Source organism: Erinaceus europaeus, chromosome 5, assembly GCF_950295315.1.
Source record: "Erinaceus europaeus chromosome 5, mEriEur2.1, whole genome shotgun sequence".
Lineage (NCBI taxonomy): Eukaryota > Metazoa > Chordata > Mammalia > Eulipotyphla > Erinaceidae > Erinaceus > Erinaceus europaeus.
The window spans coordinates 83541691-83557699 of NC_080166.1; the positions used below are offsets into that span (position 1 = coordinate 83541691).

The 16009-nt window shown below is 36.3% G+C and overlaps 1 protein-coding gene across 3 annotated transcripts in view; it reads right to left on the reverse strand.

Moving 5' to 3' along the window:
* SLC38A4 (solute carrier family 38 member 4) overlaps positions 1 to 16009 on the reverse strand; it is an 86005-nt gene that overhangs the window by 30792 nt on the left and 39204 nt on the right. For 2 of the 3 annotated variants that reach the window (XM_060191454.1, XM_016185587.2), the window contains exons 2-3: positions 4197 to 4427; positions 366 to 456 (exon numbers count right to left, since the gene is read on the reverse strand). In XM_060191454.1, coding sequence (XP_060047437.1) covers positions 366 to 456; positions 4197 to 4315 — 210 coding nt within the window. In that variant the 5' untranslated portion in view covers positions 4316 to 4427. Of the gene's footprint in view, positions 1 to 365; positions 457 to 4196; positions 4428 to 9506; positions 9612 to 16009 lie in introns of those variants that run through there. The other variant, XM_007517196.3, reaches the window with a different exon arrangement.

Genomic DNA, 16009 nt, shown 5'->3' on the forward strand with positions numbered 1-16009 from the left:
AAGATAAAAGCATGGTGAATAAAAGCCATGAGTTAACTTCAACAAAAGCATACACAATGCTGGTCTCAACAGGGGTCACAGCAAAAACTAGAACAACAGGTGACGTAAGAAGAGAAAGCTTGTATTATTACAGATTACATTTGGTTAGAATGATTTCTCTAAAAAGCAAGTAAATTTTATAAATGATTTATGCAGCCATATGGCGAACAAGAAAAACAAGTCCTTATTCCAGTAAGGGCCTGAATAAACAGAGAATGTGCTGATCAAGGCCTGGAAAATTTCACTCACATTGTTTTCCTCAGAGCCTCAGGTAGATCAGACACCCTCAGGGCCTGTTTACTGCCTAGAAGCAGAGATTCACTTACATGTTCATCTTCATAATCTGCTAGCTTCTTTTCTCCCAAAAATCCATTTGTCAGAAATTTCTGACTTTCAGCATCTTCAATGGCAAATTGACTAAGACACAAATAGAAAATGAAAATACATGTAAGTAAACGCTCCAAATTATATGTGTCCTAGTCAGGTGATCGATCTTACCAACCAACTCATGAGAAGAAAAGCAGTATACCAAAAACTCTTTATTTCATTGTCTACTTTCATACTAATGTTCCCTCCAGGCCAACAACTGAGTCCCATTTATTACATTATGAATACACCTTGGGAGGGAGGAAGCTATGCAGGAAGAAAATAAAATCTTGGTTGGATTTTTCACTAAGTCACTTTTATTCTTCCCACATTGACTTCCCACATTGACCAGAAAGAAAGCTAATTTTGTTCCCACTTAGTCATTCCAGAGAAAGGTAGAAAGTCATGACTAAGTTTGCTCAACTACCTCCAGACAGTGATCAGATGATTTTACTAATTAAGCAAATATTCATTAAGTGCCCAAGTACTGTATTCCTCATCCCTTCTGATGCTCAGACATTCGTATGTGAGTGACTTTTGTGCCTTAAAAAGAAGATGACTGTAGTTTAGAAAAGTAAAACAACATGCCCACATCCCCTGGTCTCCAAGTCCAGGGTCATCCATAGCACAGTGAAGCCCCAGACAGGGCCCTGGTCTGGTATTTTCCTTTGGCTCCACCTGCTTATAAACAGATCCCTTGTTGGAATGTAGTTCAATGGTAGCTCTGTGTTGTGTTTGGTTGTTTTTGTATGCGGGTGTGTGTATTTCAATTACTCTGAAAATGTGCGGAGGTAGTGGTGGTGGTGGTGGTGGTTATAGACATAGAATGCACATAATCTTGTCTTAAAATCTACCACGGTTGTTTATTTTTATCTTACTTATTATTTTTGTTTTATTTATTTATCAGAGCATTGCTCTTTTCTGACTTATGGTGATGCTAGGGGTTGAACTTGGGACTTCTGGTGCCTCAGGCATGAAATTTTTTTTTTTTTTTTTTGCATAACCATTATGCTGGCTCCCTGGGCCCTACTGGGTTCTTTAACAATGAATGAACTGTAGAAATAATAAAGAAACCCAATGGATTAGTATAAGAGTTTGGGGGAGGGGAAGAGTAGGACTCTAAATGTCACTCTCCATGGGATGCTGTGATTAGGGTCTACATGGGCATAGACCAAAAACTGCACATCCACTTCCTGTCCTGGTTGGCTTCTGCAGCTACAAGGTGAAGGCTTTGAGGGCATGGGTCTAGTACATTTTAAGTTAAGAACAAAATATGTTAAAAAAAAGTGTTTTCTAATTAGATGGGCTACAATTCTTAGGCTATTTATTGCATAAAAGGGTAGGGTGAAATAATTAGAAACTGCTTCATTAAAATTATTGTAGAAGTAAAAAGTGAAATATCATTATAGGAGATCTATACAGATTTTCTTTTATAGGATGAGTTAATGCTGAAATAGTGTTATGAGAGAGGGATGTCATGGTTCATTTTAAAGCATAGAGAACAACATAATAGAGGTAGAAGCAGTAGAAGAAAAATTACTGAATTGCAGTAGATATCTCATAGTGTACAAATAATGTACAAGAGGGGCACATTCCTTGACACTCTCCTCCCATTTCTCATAGAAAACATAGATCCTCTGCTGCTGTCTTTACCTCCATCTCTGAGTCCCCTCCCCCCTTTTTTTTTGTACTTCATTTTAATATTCTGTAGTTAGTGCACTTGGTACATAGTGCATGGTGTTCATAGTTAGAAACAGACAATAAGATGATTTGAATCCTCAATAGGCCGAAATACTCTAAAGATAAAGTGCCATCTGGATTCAGACTTTTGAGTGTGTGTCATTCTGTCTTTTTATTACTTTGATCAATAATCTAGAATCCCTTATGCCATTAGTTTTTTTCCTTTTTGTTCTTTTTTTACAACTTAGAATGTGAATATATATATTAGAGTTTGGTGAATGAGGGAGTAAAATATTTTTATAATAATGTATCTGCATATTTCTTATTTTGGTATGGATGAGTTCTGATTACAAAACATACCAAGATTGTAGGAGAAATGTCCATATTATTTGAAGGGTTGTGATACTGAACCAAGCCTGCACTGAAAACATAAGTATAAAGATTCCAAATACATATGTTATTTTGAAACTCTCAAAGCTTTATATTTAAGGGACTGACCCAAGCCAAACAAAAACAAAACCCATAAAATTGCAAAATGATAAACTGTGCTTGAGTTAGGACTTAAAAAGAAAATCTTTGTGGATGGTTCAGAATACACTGCATAATACTAAATAAAAGTTGACAATAGAATAGAAATGGGCAAAATTGGAACATTAGTAAGATAAAACCAGCTGGATTTAGCCAAACATTGTGTGGTTTGGAAGAGGCGAGTCAAAGCTGATACCTCAGATCTTGTGATTGAGTTCCTCAAGGTGAACAAGAGTTACAGAAGGGGAGTTACAGAACTCAGTATTAGATGATATAAATTTGGCTTTACAAATGAAGCAATCCAGACACATGAGTCATCCAGTAGAGATGTATAGTAAACAGTTGGATATAATGATTTGAGATTCAGTTGAGAAGCCCAACAGGCTAAAGTCATAACATATGTTTGGTGGGTGAAATCATGATAGTTGTGAATGAGTTTCTTCACAGGACATTTTTTATGGAGAAAATAATCTTTACAGGACCCTGGAACAACATTTAAAGTGTAAATGAAAAAGAATCTGAGAAATCTTTTTTTTTCCCAAAAGAAAAGTGACAGGCTAACTTAATTGTCATTATTTTATATTATTCATGGGGACAGGAACATTGTGACCTCAATTCTAAATCACTTACACAAAGAAACTGAAAAATTATAATGGAATATTAAAATAAACATCAAGATCAGGGAGTCTATGTGTTAGAATCAATGTCACTATTATCAGAATAAATCCAGTTGTGCCTGACAAAAACCTTGTTTCCCACACCTGAAAATCTAATTTGCCCATGGGAATATATATATAACTTATATATACACATATATAAATTATATATATATATATATAATGATAGAAAGGGGAAGGCAGAGAAAGTGACAGAGAAGAGAGACACATGCAGTTCTCTCACCACATTAAAAAAAAACTTTTCATATTTTATAGAGACAAAAAATGAGAAGGTGAGGTTATAGAGTGGAATAGAGAGAGACACCTGCAGCACTGCTTCACCAATGGTGAAGATTCCCCTTGTAGATGGGGTCTAGGGGCTGGAACCAGAGTCTTTGCCGATGGCAATATGTGTGCTCTACTGGGTGTACTATTGCCTGGCTTCCTGCTCTACCACACTTGAAACTACCTCCTGTAGGTTGGGGACAAGAGGTTTGAACCTACTTCATTGTGTATATGCACTTCACCAGGTAAGCCACCGCTGAGAAAAGGGTTATTATTATTATTATTATTTGCCTCCAGGGTTATTGCTGGGGCTCGGTGCCTGCACAACAAATCCACTGCTCCTGGAGGCCATTTTTCCCATTTTGTTGACCTTGATGTTACCCTTGTTGTTGTCATTATTATTATTGTTGTCATTGCTGTTGTTGGATAGGACAGAGAGAAATCCAGAGAGGAAGGAAGACAGAAGGGGAGAGAAAGACACCAACAGACCTCCTTCACAAACTGTGAAACGACTCCCCCGCAAGTGGGGAGCTGGGGGCTTGAACCAGGATCCTTACACTGGTCCTTGCACTTTGTGCCATGTGCGCTTAACCTGCTGTGCTACTGCCCGACCCCTGAAGAGGGTCATTTTAAACTGCATACCTGTTCATTGCTGCCTTTTCTGAATTTCCCATCCCAGTGTAACTATCTTGAGCACTGTCTCCACTGGTGCTGTCGTAATCAGGTTCAATGTTGACATTTCCCAGTTCCACAGGATCCATCTGGGCTGTCAGCGTTTTCTTGTCAATACAGGAGCTCCTTCAGTATAAACAGTATACTGTACCTTCAGCTAAAGGCTCTTACACCTTGTGTCTATATCCCGAACACTCCGTTCTACAAACAGAACAAATCAAATCAAATTATGAATTTTTAAAAATTAGTTAGATTAATCACTTAGTTTATATGAGATTCTCTGGAGAAAGAAAGAACATGGAAAGGCAGTAAACTTTTGAGAAGTCCACAGAAGCGGTTGCTGTCACATGGTGAATGTGAATTAGACATACATTATGTATTAAAATTCCAAGGATAGGGGTCTGTGGAAATGTGAACATTATAGCTCACGGGCTTTGTTTAGGACGTGGTGCAGGGAAGGGCCGGGTGAGTCAGGTTGTAACAATTACATGCGTGCAGATTATTTCAAGATTGCTCTAAATATAATGGATATGGGGCTGAGTAGTGGTGCACCTGGTTGAGTGCACAGGTTGCAAGGACCCGCTTCAAGCCTCCAGTTCCCACCTACAGGGAGAAAGCTTTGTGAGCAGCAAAGTAGGTCTGCAGGTGTCTCTCTGTCTCTCTCACTCTCTATCTCCTTTCCTCTCGATTTCTGGCTGTCTATCCAATAAATAAAGATAATTTAAAAAAATTAAATATAGTGGATAAATGTTGTCATTATTTGAAACAAATAGTCTCTATCAAGATGTTCAGAAGTGTTCAATGCTGAAATACTGAAATAACACTTTGTAAATATCTTTTTTATTTTGCTAAAATTTATAGAAAATGCTATCTGTGAGAAATGGAATTATCATATCACCTCTGTCAGCAGTATAATAATATTTTCAGTATTTGTATAGTGGTAATATGCTAGTGTCTTCATGCTTGGATGTTTTCAGACAATCATTCTTTGTATGTGATATGCATTTTATTTTATTGTGTTTGCAATGTTTACAGTGGACAAGTGAATCCTAACTTTGCAACAGCTAGTCTTGATGTTAAAGAGGTTGCTGGTGTATGACTAAGTAGCTAGTAAAATTACCACATTTTGTATACTTATGTTGACGTTTATAAGAAAGCCTGTCTTCTATAAATGGTTTTTGGATATAAATATGGGTTAACCATCTGTAAACATTACACATGCCTGTATTTGTCTTTTGGAGAGAAGAAAACAAGAGAGGAAATGATTCAGACAAGAATGGTCATATTCTTACTCAGCTTTATAATCGTGTGTGTGTGTGTGTGTGTGTGTGTGTGTGTGTGTGTGAATGCACAGTTTTACTTAATAGTGATGTGTACATGCTAAAAATGTAAAGTCTTACATGACATGGTCTTTCTAGACCTGATTAAGAGCACATAGTACTATGTGTAGAACCCAAATTTGAGGACCCGCTCCTCACTGCTGACAGCTGCAGCACTCACAAGTGCTGAGGTAAGTCTGCAGGTGTCTTTCTCTCTCCCTCTCTATCTTCCCTTCCCATCTAAATTTTCTGTCCTATCAAATAGAATGGAAGAATGGCCATCAGGAGCAGTGGATTCATAGACTATATATATATGAACAGGCGCTCTTTTCTTTGACTCCAGTGTTACCACTGGGACTCAGTGGCAGCACCACAAATCCACTGTTCCTAGAGGCCATCTTTTATCCATTGTTGTATTGTTGCTGTTGTTGTTGGATAGGACAGAGAGAAATTAATGAGGGGAAGACAGAGATGGAGAGATAAAGATAGATACTTGCAGACCTGCCTCACTGCTTTCAAATCAATCTCCCTACAGGTGGGAATCCAAAGCTCAAACAGGGATCCTTGCACCAGACCTTGCACTTTGCAGTATGTGTGCTTGACCCAGTGCGCTATTGCCCTGCACCTATGTTAGTATTTTTATATCTGGAGGACAGCTTTGGATTATAGCCATAGGGGTATGTGTACATTTTTGTAAAATACCTGTGTTTATCTGTAGTCAGGGTTCATTATTTTACAGTTAAGCTTTTTTTTTTTTTGCATTGAGAACATCTTATTGAAATACTGTCATATGTTCCTAACCTACAATGTCTGTAGTCTGTAGTCTTATAAAACCTCTGAATTATAAATGTCCAAGGTGAAAGTGTATGTTAAAATACAGAGCTAGTGAGTTGACTTGTAAATATCTTTTTGTTATGATAAATAAAAAAGAAATATCGTGGACAAGGATTGTTAATCAACCTCTGAGCAGTATCCATCATGACTTGTTAAGTTGGTAGCAAGTTGCAAAAGGAAATATTGGTATATCTCTCTCACTGTGCAGTAGGAACACCTTAAACTCAATGTGTTCAAGGGGAAAACATCCCCCTTGCTAATAATTCAATAGTTTAAATCACATACTGGCATGGTGGAGTAAGTATTATGAATTCATTGTATGCTATACACTCCTCTTAAAATTTACTACTAGAACCATTCAATTCTTATTATAGGTGTTATTTTTTTATTTGTTGGATAGAGAAAGAAACTGAGACAGGAGGGGGAGGTAGAGCGGGAGACAGACACATTTACAGTACAACTTGTGAAACTTTTCCCCTGCAAGCAGGGACCTGAGACACGACCTCAGGTTTTTGTGTATTGCAACATTTTCCATGTATGTCTGTTCGCCTCACTTCAACCCAACTCCAGAACCATTGAATTCTGAATGAGAGAAACGCGGATGCTCTTGGAAGATATGAAGTGATGCCATGCTAGCATGGGGGTGCCTCTTCCCGGGCACATACTCTCTGGGTTGGAGAGAACTCGACCCGAGCCAGCTTGGGCTGCTACTCACTCAGTGATGTGAGGGAGATAACTCAGGAACCAAACATGTGGTGGTTAGGCAATGCAATTCCTTATTGATCAGAGAACCAAGGCTTTTAAAGGGCAGACCCGGAAGTGGCAAATCAGAAATGGAAATGGCTAGGAAAGGGGCGGAGAAAGGCAAAAGGGACCTGGAAAGGTAGGAACTTCCTTAGCAACTGTTGTGAGGGTTTTAACTGGTAGGATTAATAATAACCTGTAGGCAGGGAGGGTCTTGAGGGTAGAAAGAAGACAGATCAAAGGAATGGAATGCGTGGGGATCTTTCAGGCAAAAACAATGATTATGTACATAGGCCATAGTATCAGGAATGCAGGGTGGAGCAGGGGGAGCTGGCTTAATGTTTTAAGGAATGCCAGGCTCCTGGAGGCAGAAAAATGCAGGGTGCTTTGTGAGGCTCCTCACAATTTCCCGACAATGTGGTTCTAGAATGTGAGCAACTCCCTAAGAGCATCCTCGTCATCTAACACAGATCTGAGAAATTAATAAATATTGCTCTGGAACTCATGAAATTCATAAATGCCTTGACCAGATAAAATAGGCACAAGGGATTCCTTTAAATATAGTGCCATGTGGAATATCTATGGAAGGCAAGTCACACTTCCAGTGAGTTCCCACTCCATGTTAAAATACACATATAAACTATTTAGAATGAATTATCAGCTGGCATTGGAAGTGATACACCTGAATTTCAACAAGAAAAAATATAAAAGAGAACTTAAAGTTAATTTAATAAAAAGTAATACAGTGACTCAGAGTAAGAAATAAGATCCATAGAATGTATAGGAGATCAGTATCTGAAATTGTTATCTTAGATAAGTATAGCTTTAACAATGAAATAACTCTGTATATAAGTATATTATCTGTATTAATTTTTAAAACAACTCTCCGTGTCCCTCTAGTCATATGGAGGTGGCATAATATTTTAAGGAAGTTAGATTCCACAAAAGCTTTCACTATTATTCAGTCCAGGATGTACCTTTGGAGAGGAAAAAATGCCAAGAATAGTCAAGCCATACTTATTTGACTACTTGCTATTGCTGGTGCTAATATTTAATACTTATATTCCTTTCCTCTACTTAGCTTGGGAATAGTATCTCATGGGCACTAGAGAAATTAAAATAAATAGTTCTATGCTGAAGTCTTACTCCTTTCCTAGTAGCAGATGCCTGCAAATATAAGAATTAAAGCAGTCATTTGATGAGATGTAAATTTATATAATTCTGTTATGCTTACAAGTTTTCTATTTTTGGTCATCTTAGACATTAGTAAACATCTTTAATGTTTGCATAAATCTTCTTCCTGTCTTCCCAGATATAGTTTCCTGAAATATACTGGGATATGTAATGTATATAATATTAACATAGTGAACTCTAGTAGTATTAACGTAAAGGTTTTCAAGAAAATTTCCAAGCATTATTCAATTAAAATATGAACACAGGAGATGAACGATTGAATGCATGTGCCAACAACTGTAATCCATTACCCTCTAATTAAAAATATAATCTAAAAATAACTTATAACTTTGAATTTTTCCTAGAAAACAATTTCCTTAGTTTTCAAAATTAAAATTCTTTAAGCTAATATGATCAATGTTAGTTCAAATTTTTTTCACTGAGTTATAAAACATTTGTTATCACCTGGGAATTGAATTGAAACTGTCACTTAGTTTTCTGCAAGTTGCCATAACATATGATGACATAAATTCACTGAGATATCCCCCGTATGATAATAGACTTGAAAAACGAAGCTACATTTTTAGATGATTGACTGCAGTTCTTTAAAATCAAAATTATGCTTATATTCTGTCCATTTTTCTGGTTTCTTCTAGAAAAATTGCTTTTAAAAACACATTTATTAAAATACATCGGAAAAAAAAGATACAACTCTTGCTCTTTTTAACAGTAACATAACCCAGAGTCTTAGTCTTTCACATACTATAGTTATGTGTATTCCTTTTTTAATTTAGTTTAAGCTTTTATGAGCATCTTTGTTTTCAAGATAAAGAAAATCTTTAATGATATAACATTGAGAATGCACTTCTAAAACTTAAAAATTTTCCAAACACAATGTATGTCAACATTTCACTGTATATTCAATGATTAACCAAGAAATATAAATAACTAAATACTTGTTACTGCTGGTTTTGCAATGTTATCTATTATCCACTGTCCTAATTCTATGTTCAGATCTCAAATTATCTGCAAAAGAAGACTGCAAAAGGACCTGGTTAAGTAATTCTAATGTCTGGCATTGCATGAGTGAATCTTTTTTCAGTTGAGAAAAAAATTCACCCATTTTCAAACATTTTAATATTTAATAAATAACACTATAGAATGAAGCATTATTTGAGCAGTGTAAATATTCATGTAAAAACAGCTTTACCTTAGTCGGTCATCCAAGCTTATTCAATTTTTTTTCCAGAATTGTTTGAAATGGCAGGTCTTGTAATGGAGTTGACTTGTATGGCCCTCGGGGCCTCTAGACAATGATTTAAAGACTAGTGGGAGTGAACTGGAGGAGCCAATCACCACTGCCACCTTGCCCCAACAAGTCCCCTGTCTAGTTTGCGTCATCTTTTTTTTTTTTTTAAGAGAAGCTAAATAAGTTTACTGTTGTACATTTGGATTAAACACCAGTTTCACCCATTTTTATTTACTTTTAAATTTTTGGCTTTTGTACAACAAAAACTCCATCACTGAAAGTTTTGCTGTTATTTATACAATTCAGCTTCCAGATTCTTTCTGTAGATTGGTTAACTGATAGATACAGAAATGTTATTTTTTTAAAGGTTTATCAACTGAAGTCACACTAAAGCAATATAGTAATGTGGTGTAATTAGAAATCTTGACATAAATATAGTTAGAATTCATAACATTGTTAGTTACACTGCAAAAGCATTTTTAAAAAATTGTTGACTTGCTCAGAGGAAATATTAATGAATGCCAGAGACTTCCAGATGACATCAAATTAATTGCCACGAAGTTTAGAACCATAGCATTTTCTACCATTCAAAAAATCTTTTTGACTTTCCATATATTCATGGAAGAGCTAAAATGCTTAGGCACATAATTAATTCTGTTATGGATAAATAACACCTAGACTTTTCATTCTGAAAGGGAGGTGATAAAACCAGATTTGAAAGTCAATCATGAAGCAGTGGTTCTTTAAATATTATTTGAATTAGCGATCTGATAACCAATCAGAAGAAATGCTTGATTACAACAGTTTTGTCAATCATCTACTTCTATAAAAAAAAGTAATAATTAACCATTGTTCTTGAGTAAGAAATTAAATTGATGCAAGAAATTAAACAAAATGTTCAGTTATTTTTTTTCAGATGTGACTATTTGATCTATTAAGTTTAATATTTTTATATTTATTTTTACTTGTTTCTTACTTGTCTTGTTCTCTATTTTTCAGTTACCCTAAGCTTTGTCTTTTATCTCCCTCACAGGAGTGGGGAACATCCAGCCTGCATATGACCCTCTAAATCATTTGGTCTGGCCCTGCTCTGGCATCTAGAACTTCTTTCCATAGCATTAAGTACTAATTTCAATGACCCTTGGCAGAAAAAAAGGTTTCCTGTGGCATATTTTCCCACTGAAAAATACTATAGTCTAGGGAAAATGACAGCAAATTTACTCATTTTAATTACAAAGGAATTTAAAGAACATGTATTTACAAATTAGTTACATAATTTATTTGTGACATTTTCAATTTTAAGACATTTCTGTTTTCAAAGTTACTGTTGAGTTTGAGATTATTAGCATGCAATAATACCTTGTAATAATAATTAGAAAACTAAGTATTGATATCTGTATTTTAGTAAAAGTTCATCTGTCAACTGACAGAGAATACACTTCAGAATTTGAATTTTGTTCTATGATACCTTTATATAAAATAGTTTATACTTCAGTGACTCCATCAAATAATATTTCCTCATTTTAATAGAAAGTAAATTAAAATATAGTGGAGATAAGTATTTAGTTCTTTTCCTTGCTTACTTTTTAAAAAATTTCTTTATTGGGGATTAATGTTTTACAGTCGACAATAAACACAATAGTTTGCACATGCATAATATTTCCCAGTTTTCCACATAACAATACAACCCCCACTAGGTCTTCTACCATCATGTTCTGGCACCTGAAGCCTCCCCCCCAACCTTGCTTAAAATTTTAAGTTTTTGTTTCCTCTTAACTATTATGTTTGAGTATATTGAGTAACTATAGTAAATTATATTTTTATATCCAAAAGAATACACAAGAGACTTCTGTGAAGGTCTTACCTATTTCTTTTAAACATACATTCATTTCAAAATTCTTATAAATGTTTCTGAGACTATCTCAAAGCACTAACTCAAAGATCACCTGCATACACCTGAAAGCCAGCTAGCAAAAGGCAGATGAATTAAAAAATCTTAGAAATGTCTTTGTTTATTTTATTTTTATTTTTTAATTTTTAAACCTTTTTTAAAAATTTTATTTATTTATTTTCCCTTTTGTTGCTCTTGTTTTTTTATTGTTGTTGTAGTTATTGTTGTAGTTATTGTTGGATAGGACAGAGAGAAATGGAGAGAGAGGAGGGGAAGACAGAGAGGGGGAGAGAAAGATAGATACCTGCAGACCTGCTCCATCACCTGTGAAGTGACTCCCCTACAGGTGGGGAGCCCATGGCTCAAACGGGGATCCTTACACAGATCCTTGTGCTTCGCACCATGTGTGCTTAACCCGCTGCACTACCACCCAATTCCTGTCTTTGTTTATTTTACCTTTGGTAGTTGATTATAGTTAGAGATGCCAAAGGTAATAAAGAAATGCATGATTTAGTCTTGACAAAACTCATTGTAAGTTTCCTTCCCTAAATAAAACAAACATCATCAAAGTTTAATAATTTCTGAAAAGTAATTGTAATGTAATTTCATATGATTTGGATAATAAGTCTATCTATGCTCTTTATTTTGGCAAGTGTAACAGAATACCTGATTTTATTTATATCTCACCATAGGAAGAGGTAATGGAATAGAATATAAACATTTAAAAAATGAATACAATGAAAAATAGTGGTAATGAATACTAAGTCTGAGCAATGAGATGTTACTTTAATTGGTTATTCATATGAAGAATTAAAATTAGTGCCTCAAGCACAGAACATGCCTATAAGAGATTTGGTGTTTGTGTGTGTGTGTGTGTGTGTGTGTGTGTGTGTGTGTGTGTGTGTGTTGGAGGATGGATGGAAGGGATTTACTGGAGGTAATATATGTCCAATTACAGAGATACTTATCACACTAGTATTTAATGCCAGTAGAATTGCTCAGAGTGCTCCCCCCAAACCCCCAGAAGAAGAAGACTCCTCCATAATGACTTCAGAGACCTCATGGACCTTGAGGAAGACTTTAAAGTCAAGTGAGAATCCTAACAGAGAGCTAAGGGTTGGGGTCGGGTGGTGGTGCACCTGGTGGAGCACACATGTTACAGTGCACAAGGAACCGGATTTGGGTCCCCAGTCCTCTGCAGGGGGAAAGCTCTGCAAGTGGTGAAGTAGTGCTGCAGGTGTCTCTCTTCCTCTCTGTCTCCCCCTACCCTCTTGATTTCTGGCTGTCTCTATCCAACAGATAAAGATAAAAAAAATAGGGGGGGCCGGGCAGAAGCTCAGCGGGTTAAGAACACATGGCGCAAATTGCAAGGACCAGTGCAAGAATCCTGGTTCAAGCCCCCAGCTCCCCACCTGCAGGGGAGTCACTTCACAAGCGGTAAAGCAGGTCTGTAGGTGTCTATCTTTCTCTCCCCCTCTCTGTCTTCCCCTCCTCTCTCCATTTCTCTGTCCTATCCAACAATGACATCAATAGCAATAATAATAACCACAACAATGATAAAAAAACAAGGACAACAAAAGGGAAAAATAGCCTCCAGGAGCAGTGGTTTCATGGTGCAGGCACCAAGCTCCAGCAATAACCTTGGAGGCAAAAAAAAAAAAAAAAAAAATTAAAGAGAGCTAAGGGAAAGGCATCCTGGATGAAAATATGCAGACAATCTAAGTATATATTTAAATAAAAGAACCATTCAGGCTGTAGTGGAGATTTTTCTGCAGTAAGAACAAAAGCACACAAAGTGGGATCGTCCACATTGTAAAGTACATTATTAAGTTTAGAGAACTGCAGTTTTACCAATGACAAGTTCTTGAAAACTTCTGAGGAAAGAATGTAGGTAGGAGCAGAGAAGACAGCATAAATGGTTATGCAAAAAGACTTTCATGCCTGAAGCTCCAGTGCCCCAGGTTCAATCCCTGAATCATCATAAAGTAGAGCTAGGCTATGCTCTGATCCTTTTCTATCTACTTAGCTCATTAAAGTATATATATAATATTTATTTATTTATTATTTATTCCCTTTTGTTGCCCTTGTTGTTTTATTGTTGTAGTTATGATTGATGTCGTTGTTGTGAAGTGACTCCCCTGCAGGTGGGGAACCAGAGGCCTGAAATGGGTTCTTTATGCTGGTCCTTGCTGCTTTGTACCACGTGCACTTAACCCGCTGCACTACAGCCCGACTCCCGCTAAAGTATATGTGTGTGTGTGTGTGTGTGTGTGTGTGTGTGTGTGTGTGTGTGTGTGTGTGTGTGTGTGTGTGGTTAAAAACAATATAGGTAGGATGGAGGTGGGTGACATGGAGTAAGGACAGTGAGGACATAGATGATATTTACCTGGCTGAGAAGGATGGATGACAAAAGGCAGATGGAAAGCATTTCTAGAAAAGTCAATGGTAGTTTGACTCTTATGTAACTATTTCAGTTTCTCACCTTTACTAGTTCAGTGTACATGTTCATGCCATTTATAATTGTTATAAACATTCTACAGGAATCAAGTAATCTGCAATAAAGTATTCACTTTTACTTATTATCTAGATAAAAATAATATAAATTGATAGCACATTCATTTCAGCACAATCTTCCATCAATCATTTGCAAATAGTACAGGGAAGGTCCTAGATCCAGATACAGTTTTGACTTCTATGGAAAGTACAAAATCACTGGCGAAAATAAGTGATTCAGATTATGCATATACGTTAGATTAGTATTTGTCTTGACCATATTTAAAATTATTGATCACCTTGTTTAAATTTCTACCTTCGGCAACATCCTCAGTGTCAAAGTTCTAGCTGGATCAAGTCAAAATTGGTCAACAATTAAAAAATTCCCTTAACCAGACCATCATGACATTTTGCAATGACACTGGGAAAGATAACCTCTTGTTCTCATCATGACTGTAACCACACTTCTAATTTTAGTAAAGGGACAAAATAATTCTTGGAAATAGAATCTGGTTGTAGCCAATTAGGAAGGTGACAGGGAGAAAGAGTGAAAACTAAGAAGCCAAGTTACCTAACTTTTAACTGTTTCATATTGCTTTTGCACGGCAGCCTTGACTTGCTTTTCTTTTCTGCTATTTCAGTTACCCTTTAAACCACCCACCTCTGTTCTTACCTCTCTTCTCTGTTTCTTTTGAAGTTATCTAATCTAGACTGCTTGTAGGATGCCTATTACCTGATATTCCTTTTGTCATTTTCAGATTTTAGAAGAATGAATGCAGTGTTTAATAAAGTAGATCAAATCTAAGACAGTATGTCTTCATCCTGCACAAACTAGTTAGTGCTTCTAAATATGAACAACATGTTAATGCAACTGCTTTTATAACTGAGCAAATGTTGTGTTACAAGTCTGTTGTTAGCTCTGTGGTACAATTTCACACCTTTCAGAATATGTATTGACTAGCACACTTTGCCTGTTACCAAAGTGTCATCTTCATTCACCACAGGACACTGGGCCACCAACTGCCTTATAACCCCCCACTCTTCTCTGCTTGGTAACCTCAGATCTACAGACATAGGCTAAGGGTCTATATATACTTCAACATGTCTGTTTCTTAAAATCTCAACATGTGGTTGAAATCACCTAGTAGTTGTCTTATGCCTTCTGGTTTGCTTCACTTAGCCTGGTCCCCTTCAGTTCCATCCTTGGCCAGCTGTTTCATTTTTAAATAATGGTTCAGGTAAAACTGACCTACCAAATCATTTCTAAAAATAAAAGACACTAGGACAGCTGTAGTCAGGCGCAGGGTTTTGCTTACTTCCTTTTAAGGTAGAATCAACCCTCTACATAGTCTTTATGAGATTTTGTGATCTTTCTTTTTTTTTTTTTTTTGATAATCATACTTTGACACTTTAGATTCTTCATTCTATGTCTCTTACTATGGATATATGCAAAAAAAAATTCATGGAAAAGATGCTCAGAAATCACTCTAAATCATTGTAGCAGATCAATGTTTTCCTGAAGGTGATTGTAATATTTATATACTTGAGCCACTATGTTCTTTGCAACACTGACAGAGTAATGAAATCTTACATATACCATAGGTAACTCTCTTCACAATCACATAGTAATAACCCTCAGCTTAGAATATAAAAATAAGAGTAAAAGAAGATGAAATAGCTACATACAAAGTTAATTGTAAATACAGAAGTGAAAGTGAGTATTTCTCTAACTCTCCTTAGGCAAATATCCATGAAAACTTGAACTACCGCTATATTTTGAAGCTTCAAATATATGTTTTAAGACTTTAAAACATATGGCCTATGCCATGCATGCATGTAGCTTGCCCAGGTATCAGCCCACCACCATATGGGCGATGTTTAGGATACCAGTTGTGGTGTCTCTACTTCTCTCTATTTGAATGACAAAAGTAATACAGGAGCAGTGAAATCATGCTTGGGTGACACCTGATTACACATACACACACACACATACGCACACACACACACACATAGGCACGTGCACACAGACACACACTGCAAAACAATGTACCAAACTGTAGTACATTGTCAATGTTCCTAT